We start from the raw sequence: 19,583 nt of genomic DNA, 5'->3' as shown, positions 1-19,583 counted from the left end.
AAAAATGAAAGCCCTATCCTTATTCCTTAGTGATTTGGGAAAACTGAATATGCATAAAAATATATGTATATGTTCTGCATTGCACTTCCTGGTCCCGACATTATTAATCTCTTCTCTGGTTCTTGTTTTAAAAGCACTCTACTATTACTGGAAACATGTAGTGTAATTTTTCCCATTTCCTTCCAGGAATTTGAGATAAGTTTTCATTTCATACTTTTCCAGAAATGTTTGTTTTGGTTATGGTCTCCCCTCAGAATCATGAATTATGGGAAGGAAAGGCATTTTTCAAAATGTTGTCTTGTACATTTGAACAGCTTTGACAGCTGAGAGGAGATATTTTGAAAGTAGCTGAGAACTTGTGGATGGACAAAAATTGAATATAATCTTGGCCCATGCCCTTTTAAAGTATTAAGAATCTCCTTTGATGCGCTGTTACTCCTACCCTTTGTCATTCATAGTGTGATCATGGCTATCTGTAGCTAATGGGGACTAATTTAATTACTGCTTAACTAGCCAAAAAATCATAAATGGTTCTCTTTAATAGATGTGACAAATAATAATCCTAGTGAGGAAAGTGCAGTGTATTGCCAGACACCTGCATCTGACATTGTGGCGTGCACAGCTCAGTTTATCTAATAGCACAGGTTATGACACTTTTGCAACAAACAGGCCTTTTTCTGAGAGATGTAGAGCATCCACAAAAAAAAATTAAGTCAACAGTGTCAGCATCCATTGGAGTAGACTTCAGATTTGGGAATCAGGAGGTACTTAGCTTCCTTCAGAATGGAGGTATCTTCAGTTATATAATTCAAAGGCAAGAGTGGTATTTTTCTAGAGTGGATACATTTTAGGCAAGTAAAAAATTATTAAACTTGGTTCACTTGTGTATGGCAATAAAATGCTAACGAGCAGGACCATATTAAAAGTTAAGGAGGAAAAAGATTAATCAAACTGGTTAACACAATACAAGAAAAGAGAAGTTGTATTTTAATCTGGATATAAACTCTTTGAAATAGGATGCAATTTACAGTGATTTAACTCAGCCAAAGCATTATAGATCATGCTGGCAGCAGTGTTTATAGTTAAAGTTGCAGAACACTTTCCATTATAAGACTCTGTTTTCAGTTGCTTATAACTTTGACAGATTTTACCCTTTTGAGCTGAAATTTCTGAGCCAGGTGTCTATCTCTGAAATTTTTTTATATTTTAACCAAAAAGAGTTCAATTTTTTCCAAGAATGAAATTAGGAAATGTTTGGCCAATGGTTTAAAAACAAAAAAAGGTCTTAACTGCTGAGAAGTTCTAGTATCACCATGCTTTGATGCAGGGACTTGAAATTTGGCAGAGAAGTTGCTCTAGTATCAGAGGTGCTGGTCCCAGTGAATAACCACCCAAATTTGTAGGCCTCTGAACATCATTATTTGCACATTTTCAGTAGAAGTTTATTAGAGTTTGGCCGCAAAATTCTCCAACATTCCTTCTCCATTGAGTAGGACTTTTCCTGCAGTTACTCCTCCCATCTGTCACTGTGGCACTGGACACCAGACCTGATCAGGGACACGTTCTTCTGTGTTCTCAATTCTCCCACTTCTGACACCTAAACCTCATGGATGAGAAGGAGAAAGTACCTGACTCTAGTGCAAGGGACTTACTAGTGAGGGGAGGGGTACAGTGCGTGGGGCGGGGAGGGGAGAATGGGACCGAGCGGGGAAGGTTTGTAACTGTTAGAGAATATTCTCCTTGGGCCTTGGAATGGAATGCAGGATTCCCGGGTCTCAACATTCCTCTGTTGCCAGCAAATATTTGTTAATCCCACTGTCAAAATGTCTCCTACCCTTTTGTTGTCTGGAGGATCCTTGTCTTATTTGTTTCATAATTTGGAAGGTATGTATTGAATGAGGGTTGGGATTGCAGGAAGAGAAGGAATGGTCTCATAGTTAAGACTGTTGAATGGCACCCCGGAGAACTGGATTCTGCCCTGCCCCAGAGTTTGTATGCAACTAACTTACAATGGCTCCACGTGGAAAAAAAATAGTTTTGTATTCCTCATGTTTCAACTTGAGATCTACGGCCTGATCTGTAAAACTACTGAGCTCACACAAGTGCAAATGAAGTCAATAAGTGTTTGCTCCGAGTATGTATAAAGTGCTATAAAATGCTGAGTACTCTGAAAAATCAGGCCCTAGGCTTCTTAAATTGATCGTCCAAATTTAGCATATACTTTTGGCAGCTTTGGCTTTAATCTCTCTCTGCCTCAGTTCCCCATCTTTAGAATACCTTTTTCTGCCACGGGTATATTGTGAAGACAAATTCATTAGTGTTTGTGAAGCACTCATAAAATATCCGGGAGGAAAATAATCCTTTATTCAGTGCAAGATTTGGAGGGTGTGCGGTAAATAAGGTGTGAGACTACACACGGATAAGAATAAAAAGATGTAATAAATATCTGAATCCCTTTGCATTGACATGAACATTAATACTCTACTATCCGTTTCCTTCCAAATATATCAATGACCAAAGCAGTTATGGGTGGATCCTTATCCCTGAGTATCTAGAAAGCTGCAGCCTGGGGGCATGAAGGTACAAACTAAGAACATAGTCCTGCAAAACCCTCGTTGTCTCACTGACGTCAGTGGGGCTATTTCTGTGACGTAGGCCTGGTTTACACACAGAATTTTTACCAGTATAACTATTTGGGTTAGGGGGGTGATTTTGTTTTTACCAAAATAGTTAATCCACTTCAGTCGCTAAAACGGATGCAGTTCTACTGGTATGAAGATGCATTATACTAGTATAGCTTATTCCCGTCCTTGTTGAAGCATAATGAACACTTACAGGAGGAGCAAAATAATAAGAAAAGTTAAGTTTACAAAAAATTAAATATAAGCAAGTTAGAGGTAAGGAGAAGCAACGTGAACTTTAATTTGTAAAGCTGACAGGACAGAAGGCAGTCAGTGATATGGAGCAACAGGCTAGAGTCCTTAACAAATTAGTCCTGACTACTTTTGCCACATGTTCTTTTTAATAGTCTGGTTGAGAAGCAGCTGCCAGTTCTGTTTAATGTTCACCTTTCAACATCCACAGATCAGCACCTAATTTCTCTGCTCAGGGAGGAGCCTGCAGTTATTGCAGCGTAGGGTTGAGGTTCCATTGTTAAAGCTCTCTGGAAAAGGTTACACACTGCCTACTCATACTACACCCAACTCTAACCTATATCAGGCCCACTCTTCAAAGAGCAAAAAAAGTCTTGTAAAAGTGAGCGAGAAAGTGAATTTTCCTGTGTCTTGCTCGTTATCGGGGATTGACTGAAATGAAAAAATGGAACTGAAACTTTTGTGATTGCTCAGAAATGATTGTGCTTTGCCTGTGTGGTCTCAAGGCCATTGATTGTTCCCTGTTTCCCAGCATAACTGGTCTTCCGGAATGTGAAGCATGTACCAGAAACCTAATATGCATTTACTTTTGAAAAAAATAAATTTCAGTGGGCATGAATGCTACAGAACTCCTTCAGATTTGAAGTAGTTCAGTTTGTGGTTCCCTTCACATAAACCATCAGGCGCCATTGTGTGCAGCCTCAGTTTGTTAATTCATCTAAAAGATTGTGGAAGATCAATCAGTTTGGTTTCTGAAACAAACATAAATAAATCGTCGTGTTTTACAGTATAGATAGCTGCTTACTACACTGTTTTTTTCCCTCGAAAATAGGTCTATTCTACTATGGTTATGTGTACATTTTTAAATCAGATTTTGATGTGAGACTTAATGAACATTGACTTAAAATACCAGAAAATCCTGATATGTCACTGTAATTCTTCCACAGTGGATAGGTGTATGGTCTTAATGAGATGGACAGAATAGTGTGCGAACATTGAGCTATATGAGTATAGACACATTTCATAATCTTTAATCTAGGAATGAAGCTGCAGCACCATGGGCTTCAGCGCCAGCTAGCCACCTGAGAAAGTGTCCACAGTCCCACTGCTCCAGCTTCATTGCTATTTGGTACCTGGCTAGGTTGGGTATATCTACGAGAGGCAGTTACAACCCATGGTTGCAGAATAGTCCTATCCTTAGAGAATCCACAACCCTAATATATATGACTAGCCTCTAACTAAAAGGAGTGCACCTTACCTTAGACCTTTGTTCCTCGTCTGGCGCTGAAACGTTTGGCAGTCCAGTTCCTAACTGTGATACTTCTTCCCCAGTGATGCCAATGCATTCAGTATCCTCTGTCAAGGTCTTCTCGCAGTTCTTTTTTGGCCTTACTCGCTTTATCTTTCCTCCCTTGGGTACCCAGTTTAATGATTGCTTGTCATGTCTCCCATCTTCCATGTGGTGTATGTGTCCCAACCACCTAAGCCTTCTTTCTTTGATATTGTGTAACATGTTGTGACCTGTCAGCTCCCTTACTCTCCCGTTTGTTGTTTTTTTTCCATACATTTATAATATATTCCTCAGCCATCTGTGATGAGCAGCCTCCAGTCTCTCTTTGTTAGCCACTGTCATTGTCCAAGTCTCTGCTCTGTGTAGTAGTGGGTTCAGTATTATCGCATGGTATAATCTGACCTTTTGTTTGATGTGGAGACTTCCGTTTGACCAGATGATGTTCATCCTTCCAAAAGTGTTGTTTCCTAATCTTCTATGAATACCTTCAGATGTCGTCATGCTCTCCAAATGATAGAACTCTTCTACCTGTCCAATCTCTTTTCTGTCCAGTTTCCTTCATAATGATCATTTTCTTTGCATTTACTTTCAGTCCAATTTTTGCTGCTTCCCTCTAATACAAGGGCAGTCATTCAGTTCCACATCGTACTTAGTAGAGCAGTGATGTTGGCAAAGTCAAGGTTGTGTAACTCATATCTGCTAAACCATTTTACATAGTCCAGAATGCTTTTTGTTGCCTGCTTCATCACCCAATTAATTGCTAATGCAAAGAGGATTGATAACACACACCTTTGTCTAACTTCAGTCACAATATTGAACTATTCACCCAGGCCTGTATCTGACTTTACAGCATATCTACTTCATCATGTAAACTCCTTATCATGTTGATCAGCTTGCTGGTCTCCCTTAGCTTCTAGTCTCTCTGAGGACACTAGCCCATGCTTTCTTGAAGTTGATTAAGACGGGCTTTTGCCAAGCAATATATTTTTTGGTGATCTGTCTAAGGGTATGTCTACACTACGAAATTAGGTCGAATTTATAGAAGTTGGTTTTTAGGAAGCGATTTTATACAGTCGATTGTGTGTGTCCCCACTAAGCGCATTAAGTCGACAGAGTGCGTCCACAGTACCGTGGCTAAGCGTCAACTTTCGGAGCATTGCACTGTGGGTAGCTATCCCACAGTTCCCGCAGTCTCCGCTGCCCATTGGAATTCTGGGTTGAGCTCCCAATGCCTGATGGGGCAAAAACATTGTCACGGGTGGTTTGGGGTACATGTCATCACAAACCGGGAAGAATTAGTAGGGGAAGCAAAAGTGGATGGGAACCTAGGAGGCAGTGACCATGAGATGGTCGAGTTCAGGATCCTGACACAAGGAAGAAAGGAGAGCAGCAGAATACGGACCCTGGACTTCAGAAAAGCAGACTTTGACTCCCTCAGGGAACTGATGGGCAGGATCCCCTGGGAGAATAACATGAGGGGGAAAGGAGTCCAGGAGAGCTGGCTGTATTTTAAAGAATCCTTATTGAGGTTGCAGGAACAAACCATCCCAATGTGTAGAAAGAATAGTAAATACGGCAGGTGACTAGCTTGGCTTAACAGTGAAATCCTTGCTGATCTTAAACACAAAAAAGAAGCTTACAAAAAGTGGAAGATTGGACAAATGACCATGGAGGAGTATAAAAATATTGCTCAGGCATGCAGGAGTGAAATCAGGAAGGCCAACTCTCACTTGGAGTTGCAGCTAGTAAGAGATGTTAAGAGTAACAAGAAGGGTTTCTTCAGGTATGTTAACAACAAGAAGAAAGTCAAGGAAAGGGTGGGCCCCTTACTGAAGGAGGGAGGCAACCTAGTGGAAAAAGCTAATGTACTCAATGCTTTTTTTGCCTCCGTCTTTACGAACAAGGTCAGCTCCCAGACTGCTGCTGGGCAGCACAGCATGGGAAGGACGTGACCAGCCCTCTGTGGAGAAAAAAGTGGTTCGGGACTATTTAGAAAAGCTGGAGGAGCACAAATCCATGTGGCCGGATGCGCTGCATCCGAGGGTGCTAAAGGAGTTGGCGGATGTGATTGCAAAGCCTTTGGCCATTATCTTTGAAAACTCATGGCGATCGGGGGAGGTCCCAGATGACCGGAAAAAGGCTAATGTAGTGCACATCTTTAAAAAAGGAAAGGAGGAGGATCCGGGGAACTACAGGCCAGTCAGCCTCACCTCAGTACCTGGAAAAATCATGGAGCAGGTCCTCAAGGAATCAATTCTGATGCACTTAGAGGAGAGGAAAGTGATCAGGAACAGTCAGCATGGATTCACCAAGGGCAAGTCATGCCTGACTAACCTAATTGCCTTCTATGAGGAGATAACTGGGTCTGTGAATGAGGGGAAAGCAGTGAATGGGTTATTCCTTGACTTTAGCAAAGCTTTTGATACGGTCTCCCACAGTATTCTTGCCGGCAAGTTAAAGAAGTATGGGCTAGATGAATGGACTATAAGGTGAATAGAAAGCTGCCTAGATCATCAGTCTCAACGGGTAGTGATCAATGGCTCCATGTCTAGTTGGCAGCCGGTATCAAGCGGAGTGCCCCAAGGGTTGGTCCTGGGGCCGGTTTTGTTCAATATCTTCATTAATGATCTGGAGGATGGCGTGGACTGCACTCTCAGCAAGTTTGTAGATGACACTAAACTGGGAGGAGTGGTAGATACGCTGGAGGATAGGGATAGGATACAGAGGGACCTAGACAAATTAGAGGATTGGGCCAAAAGAAACCTGATGAGGTTCAATAAGGACACTTAGGACGGAGGAATCCCATTCACTGTTACAGACTAGGGACCGAATGGCTAGGCAGCAGTGCTGCAGAAAAGGACCTAGGGGTTACAGTGGACGAGAAGCTGGATATGAGTCGACAGTGTGCCCTTGTTGCCAAGAAGGCTAACGGCATTTTGGGCTGTATAAGTCGGGGCATTGCCAGCAGATCGAGGGACGTGATCATTCCCCTCTATTCGACATTGGTGAGGCCTCACCTGGAGTACTGTGTCCAGTTTTGGGCCCCACACTACAAGAAGGATGTGGAAAAATTGGAAAGAGTCCAGCGGAGGGCAACAAAAATGATTAGGGGGCTGGAGCACATGACTTGTGAGGAGAGGCTGAAGGAACTGGGATTGTTTAATCTGCAGAAGAGAAGAATGAGGAGGGATTTGATAGCTGCTTTCAACTACCTGAAAGGGGGTTCCAAAGAGGATGGATCTAGACTGTTCTCAGTGGTACCAGATGACAGAACAAGGAGTAATTGTCTCAAGTTGCAGTGGGGGAGGTTTAGGTTGGATATTAGGGAAAAAAATTCACTAGGAGGGTGTTGAAGCACTGGAATGGATTACCTAGGGAGGTGGTGGAATCTCCTTCCTTAGAGGTTTTTAAGGTCAGGCTTGACAAAGCCCTGGCTGGGATGATTTAGTTGGGAATTGGTCCTGCTTTGAGCAGGGGGTTGGACTAGATGACCTCCTGAGGTCCCTTCCAACCCTGATATTCTATGAGACTCCCCCCTTGCAGGTGTCCACGGACAGGGGTGGGGTAGTGGTAGGGGCCCCCCCCTTAGAATTGCATGCAGCTCATCATAGAAGCGGCATGTCTGGGGCTCTGACCCGGAGCGGCCGTTTGCCTCTTTGTTTTTTTGGTAGGCTTGCCTGAGCTCCTTAATTTTCACGCGGCACTGCTGCGGGTCCCTGTTGTAGCCCCTATCCATCATGCCCTTGGAGATTTTTTCAAATATTTTGGCATTTCGTCTTTTGGAACGGAGTTCTGATAGCATGGGTTCGTCTCCCCAAACAGCGATCAGATCCAGTACCTCCCGTTCGGTCCATGCTGGAGCTCTTTTGTGATTCTGGGACTGCGTTGTCACCTGTGCTGATGAGCTCACCACACTGGCCAAACAGGAAATTAAATTCAGAATTTCCCGGGGCTTTTGCTGTTTACCTGGCTAGTGCATCTGAGTTGAAAGTGCTGTCCAGAGCGGTCACAATGGAGCACTCTGGGATAGGTCTCGGATGCCAGTACCGTCAAATTGCATCCACACTACCCCAAATTGGACCCGGCAATGTCGATTTCAGCGCTAATCCCCTCGTCGGGGAGGAGTACAGAAATCTATTTTAAGAGCCCTTTAAATTGACAAAAATGGCTTCGTCGTGTGGACGGGTGCAGGGTTAAATCGATCTAATGCTGCTAAATTCGACCTAAACTCGTAGTGTAGACCAGGGCTAAGAAGGAATGTCTGTTCAGAACATGATCTACCTGGATGGAACCCAGCCTGTTCTCGTAATATCTCATTCACTGCCTTCATTCTATTCAGTGCAAGTCTGTACCTGTAAAGGGAGGCTGCCTATTCCTGTGAGTCCAACTCTGAGCACAATCCTCAGGGGCACTGAGGAGTAATACTTTTTTAGAAACCTTTTTTAAAAAAAACTAAAATAATAAGCTTAGGGGGGAAATCCATGTTAGAAGGAAAGGAAGAAATGCTGCTATGTCACTTGTTTAAAAAAGTCAGCTATCTGAAAGCTACTGAGATGTTTGAAATGCAAATAGTAGTTTTGGCTAGAGGGATTAGTAGGCAGAGTTCAGGTGAGTCATTCAAAGGTGCATAATGAGTGCCATTTATCACATCTCTACAGCTGAAGGTGGATATCCCTGCTGAGTGTGGTGTCACATGATCAGGTTACTGACATAATAATTGCAACACACTGATAGTTAGTGTATTTCTAATTTTAGTTTCAAGTTACTAAGGCGGCTCTAAATATTCCAGCATATTTCTAATTTAGTTTATGAAGCATAGACCTTTTCAAACTTCTTTATCGTACGTAAAGAATGTTTGCATGATCTATACTGAAATAGGAGGAATCGCTCCCAGGCAACACAACAATTTTTTAAAGCAACTGTCATCAGAATTTGAGCTCCTTTGTTTCTCAATGCTTGTTTTTTAAATATATATGAATACCAACTCTTTTTTAATAACACAAATAAAACAGAATGAGTGAGAAACCAGTATAGCGAATATATACAGACGTTTTGTGATGTGCACAAATCCTAGTCCAGACCTGCACATTTTTGCAGGAACTCACACTGCTCTGTATAGAAAAATGTAAATACTGTGTACACCAATGGTAACCTATGTATCATAGACTTTCTTAGATTAATTTCTATTTTGCTTTAAAAGGCCACAGTTCTATATCATCTTCCCAATTTTCTTCTTATTAATTACCTATTAAGTTTAAGTAAAATGGAATATAAATGATTATATAATACTGAGAGTATACGAGGTGATTAACTTTTGGAATAGAATTTTACTCAGTAAACATCTGTTTTTTATGGACATCATATTTACTTTGAAAATTTTACAAATGATTAAAGTGCCTGGGTACAGTACACCTTTCCATGCAAAGGGCCACAAGCTTACCATATGAAAATACACATAGGGGCTAGAAAACTTCTGGTTTCCATTCTGTCATCAAGCTAAAACAGTGGCTCTCAACCTTTCCAGACTACTGGACCCCTTTCAAGAGTCTGATTTGTCTTGTGTACCCCCCCTCCCCCAAGTTTCACCTCACTTAAAAACTTACAAAATCAGACATAAGAAAATACAACATAGAATCATAGAATATCAGGTTGAAAGGGACCTCAGGCGGTCATCTAGTCCAACCCCCTGCTCAAAGCAGGACCAATCCCCAGACAGATTTTTGCCCCAGATCCCTAAATGGCCCCCTCAAGGATTGAGCTCACAACCCTGGGTTTAGCAGGCCAATGCTCAAACCACTGAGATATCCCTCTCCCCCACAGCACGCTATTACAGAAAAATTGCTTACTTTCTCATTTTTACCATATATTCCAATTGATTTATTTTATAATTATAAATATTATACTCACATTTCAGTGTATAGTATAAATTCATGGAGAATAGATCCATCAATGGCTATTAGCCAGGATGGGCAGGGATGGTGTCCCTAGGCTCTGTTTGCCAGAAGCTGGGAATGGGTGACAGAGGATGGATCACTTGATGATTACCTGTTCTGTTCATTCCCTCTGGGGCACCTGGCATTGGCCACTGTCAGAAGACATGATAGTGGGCTAGATGGACCTTTGGTCTGACCCAGGATGGCCATTCTTATATTCTTATGTAGTGTATAGAGCAGTATAAACAAATCATTGTCTATGAAATTTGTATTTGTACTGACTTCGCTGTGCTTTTATGTAGCCTGTTGTAAAACTAGGCAAATATTTAGATGAGTTGATGTACCCCCGGAAGACCTCTGAGTACCGTCAGGGGTACACTTACCCCTGGTTGAGAATCACTGATCTAAGCAACCTGCTCTATCTCATGTTTTTTTATAAGGCACCTCTTGCTGTGGTATTAAGGAGCAGGAAGTTACTCCACATTTACCCCCCCCCCCATACATGCCACCATAATGGCAGGAGATTGTGTCCCTAACCAACAGACACTGAGTCACCTTCAGATGAGCAACTGCATAGTTCCAGTTTGCTTCCTCTTTCCCCATGGTAACATTTCTCCAAGAGCTAAGCTGCTGTTAACTGGAAATAAATCTCTACAGCTGCAATGCCTATTGCCCATGAGAGTAGGAATGACTGTTGGTTCAACTAGCAATGACTTTGTGGATAGGTTTCCAAGGAAACCTGACTAGTCCTCAGGGGAGCCTGCCATGCCAAGAAGCAGGTTTAGGTAAATATTGAGGAAACTTGCTCCTACCCTTCCCATCCTTAAGACTCCCTTTCATAATGCTTACAGAAGTCAACCAAGCCAACCAAAACCAAAGTTGTTTTCCTGTAAGGTTTGGTCTTCTGCATTGCCTCAGTTTTGTGTCTTGTACCACAGCAAGCACTTGGTCAGTGTTTTTAACAAATAATCTTTCTGATACATTAGATTGAATATTCATCCAATACAAATTGTTCTGGAGACATTTACAGAGCGGAGATTGAATGTCATATAATAGAGTGAGATGGGAAAGGAAGGATACTATAGTGGAGGTGTACGTGAGTTGTAGAAGCAAAGTTATGTTATGTTTTCTACCCTATCCCATTATGTGGGACTATATACTGAATAGCAAGCTGAAATACCTTTTCCTTTATTTGCTAATGGCCAGATTTTCTTAAGTGCTGAGCATCCACAAATCCCACTGCAGTCACTAGGAACAAGAGATATTCAGCACCTTTGAAAACCAGTCTATATTGACTTTGTGTTAAATGTTGTGTTATCTAGATCTGGTGCTTTAAAAAAAAAAAAAAGGCAGCAGCAGGAGTACTCTAGCTACATGACATCATGTGGATATCACTTCACTGGATCTTTATGAAAATAGGTTAGAAAATGATATTATTCAGTGATTAAAATATCATGTGACTTTTTAAAAAATAATTTAAGGGTTCCAAATTCTAAATGATTTGTCAGAGTAATCTACAGTGGGTTCTTATTACGCTTAGTTATTTACAGTGAGTAAGTATTTCATTGTGTGTGTATTAGTGCTTTAACTGGGACTACAGTATAGCAAGAATACCACATTTTCAACTTTCCAGCTTTTGTATTAAAGTTCTTTATTCAAAACTTCCTTGATATTTTCCTAATTCAGAACAACCTTTATGATTTATTGAGTAGGCGTTTAGGGGTACGTCCACTTTATGCACTTAAACTAAATCAGTGCAGCCATACCTCTCATATGGTGCAGGACATCCCACATCTGGCCCCAATTTTTAAATTTGTCCCGCATTGCCATTTCAAAGTCCATATTCATCTAGTTTGCAAGTTTTTCTGGTTCTGAGCTGTACATCTTGGTGCGTGATGTCGTCATGTCTTACACCCACAGCCAGTCACTGCCATGTTTGCACAAGTAGGTGGAGCAAGGCAAATATGTGAAGGTAAACAGCTATAGCCAAGTACCAGTCTCTAAAGTGACAAGAGCTTGCATAATTTTCACTTTAGCATCTTAAGAGAACCATGGCTGGTAGTTCAGACATAAAGGCCATATACAAGTTGCAAGATTACTGGCGTTTCTGGAGTTCTGCTGCATTTATCCCATTTTCTTCATTTTGGATGTTTTCATACCGTTATTTTAGCATAAACGTGAACAGCAAGGACTGCCATTCAAGCCCTCAGGTCGCCACAGCAGAGAAGAGAAAAAAGAAACACAAAAGATGTCAATGGAAGTCCCCTGGAGAAGACACAGAAGAGGTATTCCACATTGTAGACAGCTGGTACAAAGAATTCTCCTAGATCACTGATAGTTGATGTGGACCAATATTTGATTTCTGCAATATCTGTGGATGCGACTTTACTGTAATCCAGGATGATATCAGACAATGTGGCATCAATGACTGGGAGAAATAACTTGGTGCTGTTCAGGCTGAAACAAATCAAGCAAAACAGAGTCAACATGGGCTGACTGCCATGTAGCAAATATCTACAGCAAATCCAGAATAAAACTTGCAGCACCTGCTGAGGAACTTATTTCTGATGTATACTGTCACTTCTCTTCAAGCTCCTAAAGGTATCAACTACTAAAAGAGTATGCTCTCTTCATCGACACTGAGCCATTGAATATAACAAGCTTCAGCATGAAGATGCCTTGGAACTTCTGTTGAAATGAACATATAAAAGACTGCATTATTTAATGGCACGGTACTAGGTAACGTTATTTAGAAATTCCCCTTAAGAGATCAGCTGTTAAAAAAACTCAGCCAAAGCTATGTCTGATCTGCTGCCACATTAGAGATTACAAGTAATGCTGAAGAAGCCAGTCAGCATATGGATCAGTTTTCAGTGGATCAGCTCCAAGTTATAGCTGATCTTCTACAAGAACCAGTAGAGGCAGGCAGACTCTGGAGTGCTGTGCTTAAAAGAATGGATGCAGCTTGTGGAGAAATAAAGCTTTTTGAGAGACTTGTAATGACTGGCTTGTGTTTGCCCCACTCAAATGTTGACCCTGAACATGCTTTCAGCATTGTGACAAAGGTAAAAACTGAGCTGAGACAAAGTCTCAACATTAAAACACTTAACACTGATTTCTGTTAAAATAAGCGGAAATCATGAGTGAAGGAAGTGTTGGGGTTGGCAAAAAAGCAACCTCAGAGTACAACAATAGTGTTGTGTTAGAACAAACTGACTTTTTATTTTAGTGTTAATAGAGGTTCTACAAAAACCATGCTTTTAGTACACAGAATCATTGTTTAGTTTCATTAAAACAAGTTCCCAGCTATTTGCATGCTTATATATTTTTTAATAAAACTGTGTGTTCAATAAAAATTTGATGTCCCTCATTTCAAGGTGTGTTGTCCTTTATGCTGAGGGTCGCTAACTCTCATTTCAGAGTCCAGGGCTTGAGAGGTCTGGGTACAACTGGTTGTACCAAATGGCCTTTGTGGGATTTCTGGGAGTACAATAATTTTGGGGGGATTTCTTAGAATCATAGATACTCCTGGCAACTGTTGCTTGGTAGTTCCTGTGTATAGCATTCAGCGTACACGTTGCTGGGAAACAGTACACATCACATTTTCTGAATAACAGAAAAAAATCCCTAAATCTCTTGTATCAGACTATAGGGAATAAGGAAGTAGTGGAAGCCCCATTACTAGTCATTCAAATCTGGACTGGACAAAATATTTGAGAATATTTACAAAACAATTGGTGTGGGATGGACTGAGCACTGGAATGAGAGCTGAGCAATATGAAGTTTTAGATAAATTATAGTTGTGTGAGCATAGGAATTAGAAACGGACAAGATGGTAGTATTTTGATACTGAGTTGGCATGAAGAGTGAATAAGCTTTTGCTTAATAATGAGCATATACTTATCCCTTTAAAAACTGCACAGTAGAATTATGGGCTTGAACTGAAATCTTTTGCATCACCCTGCAGAAAAGGATTCTTCATTCTTTCAACCTATTCAGCAGAACTGTGGCTGTCGCATAGAACTGTTTCATAATCAATTTCATGCAAGTCATTCTGAAGAGTTGGAAGTGGAGAAACAAACAGTTGTCCACCCTTCTGAACAAATCAGGTCAAGCAATCTCAGAATACAATACCCGTGTTCCTTTGCATAGTAGGAAAGAACAGGTCCCTCCACAGCAAATATTATTGCTGCAATGCTGTGGCCTGATTTGTGCAGGAGGTCTAACAATCCTTTCTGTCCTTTAAAATGTATAAATCCCCTTAATTATAGATGCTGGAGCTGAGGAAACAATGACATTAGCTGAACACTTGTATATAGCTGCAATGCCATCTGTCTTTGAAGAAAAATGGCTCTTGTAGCTTTATGTTGGTTGACCATTGTTAGAGCATCTATTTCTGCATTAGTGAAATCCTTGCCCCCTTGTGAGTTTGCAAAATACCGCCATCACACAAGGACATTCATGCAGACAAGCAATAGACCATATCTGAACAGCTTCTCTTAAGGCAACATTCTAAAACTAGCATATCTAGGTGATGCTCCTGCTAACTAGTATACTCTTTTAATGACCTTTGGAAATCTTTGGTAGTAAAATTCTGAACTCCACAGAAGTAGCATCATCTGCATTGGACTATCAATTTGAATTGAAATTGGATGGCTACATTTTAACAGAAAGAATCACTAAGCTTACCTTTTTATAAACAAGCCCACACACAATACATCACTCTACACCCAATCAGTGATAGACAATAATAGTCCTCACCCAATAACTATCCAATAGTTGTCATAATAAAATACTGTCCTAATCAAGGGATCCCACAAATTGTTAGATTAAATCTGTAGTGAGAGTGAGTCATACCAGAAGTTTATGAATATTGATATGCTCATAGATCAGCTAGTATGCTTTGTATTTGTGTAATAGCATCTTAAGATAATCTGGAAGTCCAACAATCTAGAGCAGTGTTTCCCAAACTTGGGACGCCGCTTGTGTAGGGAAAGCCCCTGGCGGGCCGGGCCGGTTTGTTTACCTGCCCCGTCCTCAGGTCCGGCCAATCGCGGCTCCCACTGGCCGCGGTTCGCTGCTCCAGGCCAATGGGAGATGCTGGAAGCGGTGGCCAGTACGTCCCTTGGCCCACGCTGCTTCCAGCAGCTCCCATTGGCCTGGAGCAGCGAACCGCAGCCAGTGGGAGCCGCGATCGGCTGAACCTGCGGACGCAGCAGGTAAACAAACCGGCCCGGCCCGCCAGGGGCTTTCCCTACACAAGCGGCATCCCAAGTTTGGAAAACACTGATCTAGAGAGTTCAAGATGTTAAAGTTAATAAACACATTTGTTGTCAAACCCTTGTACCAAGTTGTGAGGTTCAGTCACTGTTTCATCAGTGAGAGCTAAATCTTAACTGTTTAGTGCTGATGAATGGTCAGGTACATCCAAGTAAAACACACTGGCAGTCCTGGTGAATTTAGCAGATACATCCTAATGTTCACTTGATTTCATTGAAATATGAATGGATGACAGTACAGTTGTTGCATCAGAAGACTAGTAGCCAAAAGGCTGAAAGTCTATTGTACTTAAGTTTATGGCACTACCTCTGTATATAAAAATGAAATTCCTTTTCAGTATTATGCAAACTTCTAAAGACAGGAACAATTTTTCTTTCTGATCTAGAGGATTTGGAGATATCAAGAACTCATAATTTCTAATCCTGGCTTTGCTGCAGAGTTGTATTGTGGCCTTGGGCAAATCACTCAAGCTAAAATTTTCAAAAGTGTCCGTTCATTATGGATACCTCAGTCTTTGGATGCTCGGTTTGAGACAGGAGGGGCCTGATTTTCAGTACCTACAGTTTCATCAGATGTCAGTTCATGCTGCAGGTGCTCAGTATGTCTGCAAATTTTGTTTTGGGTGTCAAAAGTTGGGTACCCAAAAATAATGGTTAGTTTTGAAAATGGCCTGGACTTCTGTTTCCCCATCACTAACGTGGGAATACTGAAACCCGCCCTTAAAGGGGTGAAGATTGAGCTATTGTGTTGTGTATCTTCCTTCATCACTATTACTCCTGTAGTCAGTAAATGACTCTTGCAGTGATGTGTGAAGCAAAAAGAATGCACAGGGATTGCTATAATACCGACCAGAAAAAAAACTTCCTAAGCACCTGAAAAGAACTGCCACTCAATGTGCCCTGTTCCTTGTAAAGAGCCACAAAACATTGTGTTTTGGGTAGAAAGAAAATGGGAGACTGTCCGGTTTTACTAATAGTCATAAGAACATAAGAATGGCCATACTGGGTCAGACCAAGGGTCCATCATAGCCTAGTATCCTGTCTTATGACTGTGGCCAGATGCTTCAGAGAGAATGAACAGAAAAGAGCAATTATCAAATGATCCATCCCCTGTCATCCAGGCCTAGCTTCTAGTAGTCAGAGGTTTAGGAACACTCAGAGCAGGGGGTTGCATCCCTGATAATCTTGGCTTATAACCATTGAGGGATCTTTCCTCCATGGACTTATCTAATCTTTTTGTAACTCAGGTATACGTTTGTCCTTCACAACATCCCCTGGCAATGAGTTTCGCAAGTTGACTGTACATTGTATGAAGAAGTACTTTCTTATGTTTGTTTTAAACCTATGCATTTTGTTGGGTGACCCCAGGATCTTGTACTATGTGAAAGAGTAAATAATACTTTTTCTCAACACCATTCATGATTTTATAGACCTCTAACATATCCCCCCTTAGCTGTCTCTTTTCTAAGATGAACACTCCCAGTCTCTGTATTTGTTTCAACTCTAATATGTCTTTTTTTGAGATGCGGCAACCAGAACTGCACACAGTATTCAAGGTGTGGATGTACCATTGATTTATATAACGGCATTGTCATATTTTCTGCCTTATTATCTATCCCTTTCCTAACGGCCGGCTCCAGCTTTTTTGCCGCCCCAAGCGGCGAAGAGAAAAAAAAAGATAAAGCCGCATTCGGCAGCAGCTCTACCGCGCCGCTTCATTCTTCAGCGGCAATTCGTCGTCCGGTCCTTCCCTCCAAGAGGAACTGAGGGACTTGCTACCGAAGACCCGGACGTGCTGCCCCTTTCCATTGGCCGCCCCAAGCACCTGCTTCCTGCGCTGGTGCCTGGAGCCGGCCCTGTTTCCTAATGGTTCCTAGCATTCTGTTCACTTCTTTAACTGCTGCTGCATGCTGAGCAGATGTTTTCAGAGAACTGTCCACAATGACACCAAGATCTTTCTTGAGTGGTAACAGCTAATTTAGAGCTCATCATTTTGTATGTATAGTTGGAATTGTGTTTTCCAGTGTGCATTACTTTGCATTTATCAACACAGGGCAACAAAATGGCAGATGAAATTCAATCACCCAGTTTTGTGAGATCCCTTTGTAATTCTTCACTGTCAGTTTTAGACTTAATTACCTTGAGTAATATTGTATCATCTGCATACTTTGCTACCTTACTATTCACCCGTTCTTCAGATCATTTACTGCACTGGTCCCAGTACAGATCCTTGGGGGACCCCACTATTTACCTTTCCGCCTTGTGAAAACGGACCTTTTATTCCTACCCTTTGTTTCCTATCTATTAACCGGTTACAGATGCATGAGAGGATTTTCCCTCTTATCCCATAACTCCTTACTTTGCTTCAGAGCCTTTGGTGAGGGACCTTGTCAAAGGCTTTCTGAAAGTCCAAGTATGTGATCTCAACTGGATCATTCTTGTCCACATGTTTGTTGACACGCTCAAAGAATTCTGATAGCTTGGCAAGGTATAATTTCCCTTCAGAAAATCTGTGTTGACTTTTCCTCCAACATATTGTGTTCATCTATGTGACTGATAATTCTGTTATTTACTATAGTTTCAACTAATTTGCCTGGTACTTAAGTTAGGTTTACCGGCCTGTAATTACCAGGATCACCTTTGGAGCCCCTTTTTTAAAAATTGGCATTACATTAGCTATCCTCCAGTCATCTTGTACAGAAGCTAATTTAAATGATAGGTTATATACTGCAGTTAGTAGTTTGATAATTTCATATTTGAATTCCTTCAGAACACTTGAGTAAATACCATCTGGTTCAGGTGATTTATTACTGTTTAATTTAAAAAAAAAAAAAAAAAAAGGTTGCTGTTAGTTTGTCTCTTTTGCTAGTTGCTCTTCAAATACTTTTGTCCTGCCTAATTATATAGCAATAGCCCACCATAATTGATTAGTCTCGTTAGAGTTGGTATGGCAACGCCCATTTTTTCATGTTCTCTGTGTGTGTGTGTGTGTGTGTGTGTGTGTGTGTGTGTGTGTGTGTGTGTGTGTGTGTGTGTGTGTGTGTATACACACCTCTACCCTGATATAACGCTGTCCTCAGGAGCCAAAAAATCTTACCGCGTTATAGGTGAAACCGCGTTATATCGAACTTGCTTTGATCCGCCGGAGTGCGCAGCCCTGTCCCCCCGGAGCACTGCTTTACCGCTTTATATCCGAATTCATGTTATATCGGGTCGCGTTCTATCAGGGTAGAGGGTGTGTGTGTGTGTGTATGTATATGTATATATATATATATCTTCCTACTGTATTTTCCACTGCATGCATCCGATGAAGTGGGTTTTAGCCCACGAAAGCTTATGCCCAAATAAATTTGTTAGTCTCTAAGGTGCCACAAGTACTCCTCGTTCTTTTTGATAATAGAATCTGTACACTACATTTCTTGAATGGGGGTTAAAAGTATTGTTAATTGAGAAGATCAGATATTATATAGTACTCTGCTGTATTCTGACTTGGGAAAATCTCTGAAACAGCTGGAAAAACATCTAATGTCAGCATTTGGTTTGATAATATTCCCCAAGGGTGGTGATTTTCCACTGAAGTGCTATACAGCTTTTCAGCCTCACAAAGAGACAGCTGTCTCCAGTGTAACCTTAGTAAAGCTCTCTTTTTGGCAGGTCGTCTTTGAATTTATTGAAGCCAGCATTTACTACTACTTAGCCTGTGCGCAACGTGCCTCAGGGAGCATGTGATCAGGATTCATCACCTGGAATTTGGTCCGCTGGTTGGATCGTTAGCTTCCTCGGCTTGGGCCGGGTCGGGTACCGACAGGGAGTGCAACGTGAACACTGATCTGTGCCCCCCAGTATTTACTGAAAATTGGCAATAGCTTTCAAGCATGGATTGGATCACTGTCCATTTTGTTTCACAAATTGATTTTGTGCCTCTTACCAAGCATCTCTGCATCCTTCTTCCATCATCCACCTGCAAGTTTAAGTAACACTTTTCAGTTAGGTGTCGCTTTGCTTCTCAGCCCTCTCAGGTGCAAGTGACCTTTAGGTAGCTGCTTTCAGTCAGTGAATTGAATCAGCACTAATGTGAGGCACTGTTGTGCCTCTCGCCCTTTCCCAATCTGCCCTTACCATACTGTCCAACTTGAATTATTTCTGTTATTAAATTTCATTGTCTTGTCTTGTAGGTTTTGCAGTAGCCCAGTGTATAAACCAGCCC

The 19,583-nt window shown here is 41.5% G+C and overlaps 1 protein-coding gene across 1 annotated transcript in view; it reads left to right on the top strand.

Moving 5' to 3' along the window:
• Positions 1–19,076, top strand: part of CLEC16A (C-type lectin domain containing 16A) — a 179,282-nt gene extending 160,206 nt beyond the window's left edge. Inside the window, exon 22 of the mRNA XM_065411644.1 lies at positions 19,031–19,076. Within this exon, the coding sequence (XP_065267716.1) occupies positions 19,031–19,041 (11 nt within the window). The 3' untranslated portion in view covers positions 19,042–19,076. The remainder of the gene's footprint in view (positions 1–19,030) is intronic.
• Positions 19,077–19,583: the final 507 nt, after the last annotated feature.

The sequence above is a fragment of the Emys orbicularis genome, chromosome 10 (assembly GCF_028017835.1).
Source record: "Emys orbicularis isolate rEmyOrb1 chromosome 10, rEmyOrb1.hap1, whole genome shotgun sequence".
Classification (NCBI taxonomy): domain Eukaryota; kingdom Metazoa; phylum Chordata; order Testudines; family Emydidae; genus Emys; species Emys orbicularis.
This window is presented reverse-complemented; position numbering and strand designations above follow the sequence as displayed.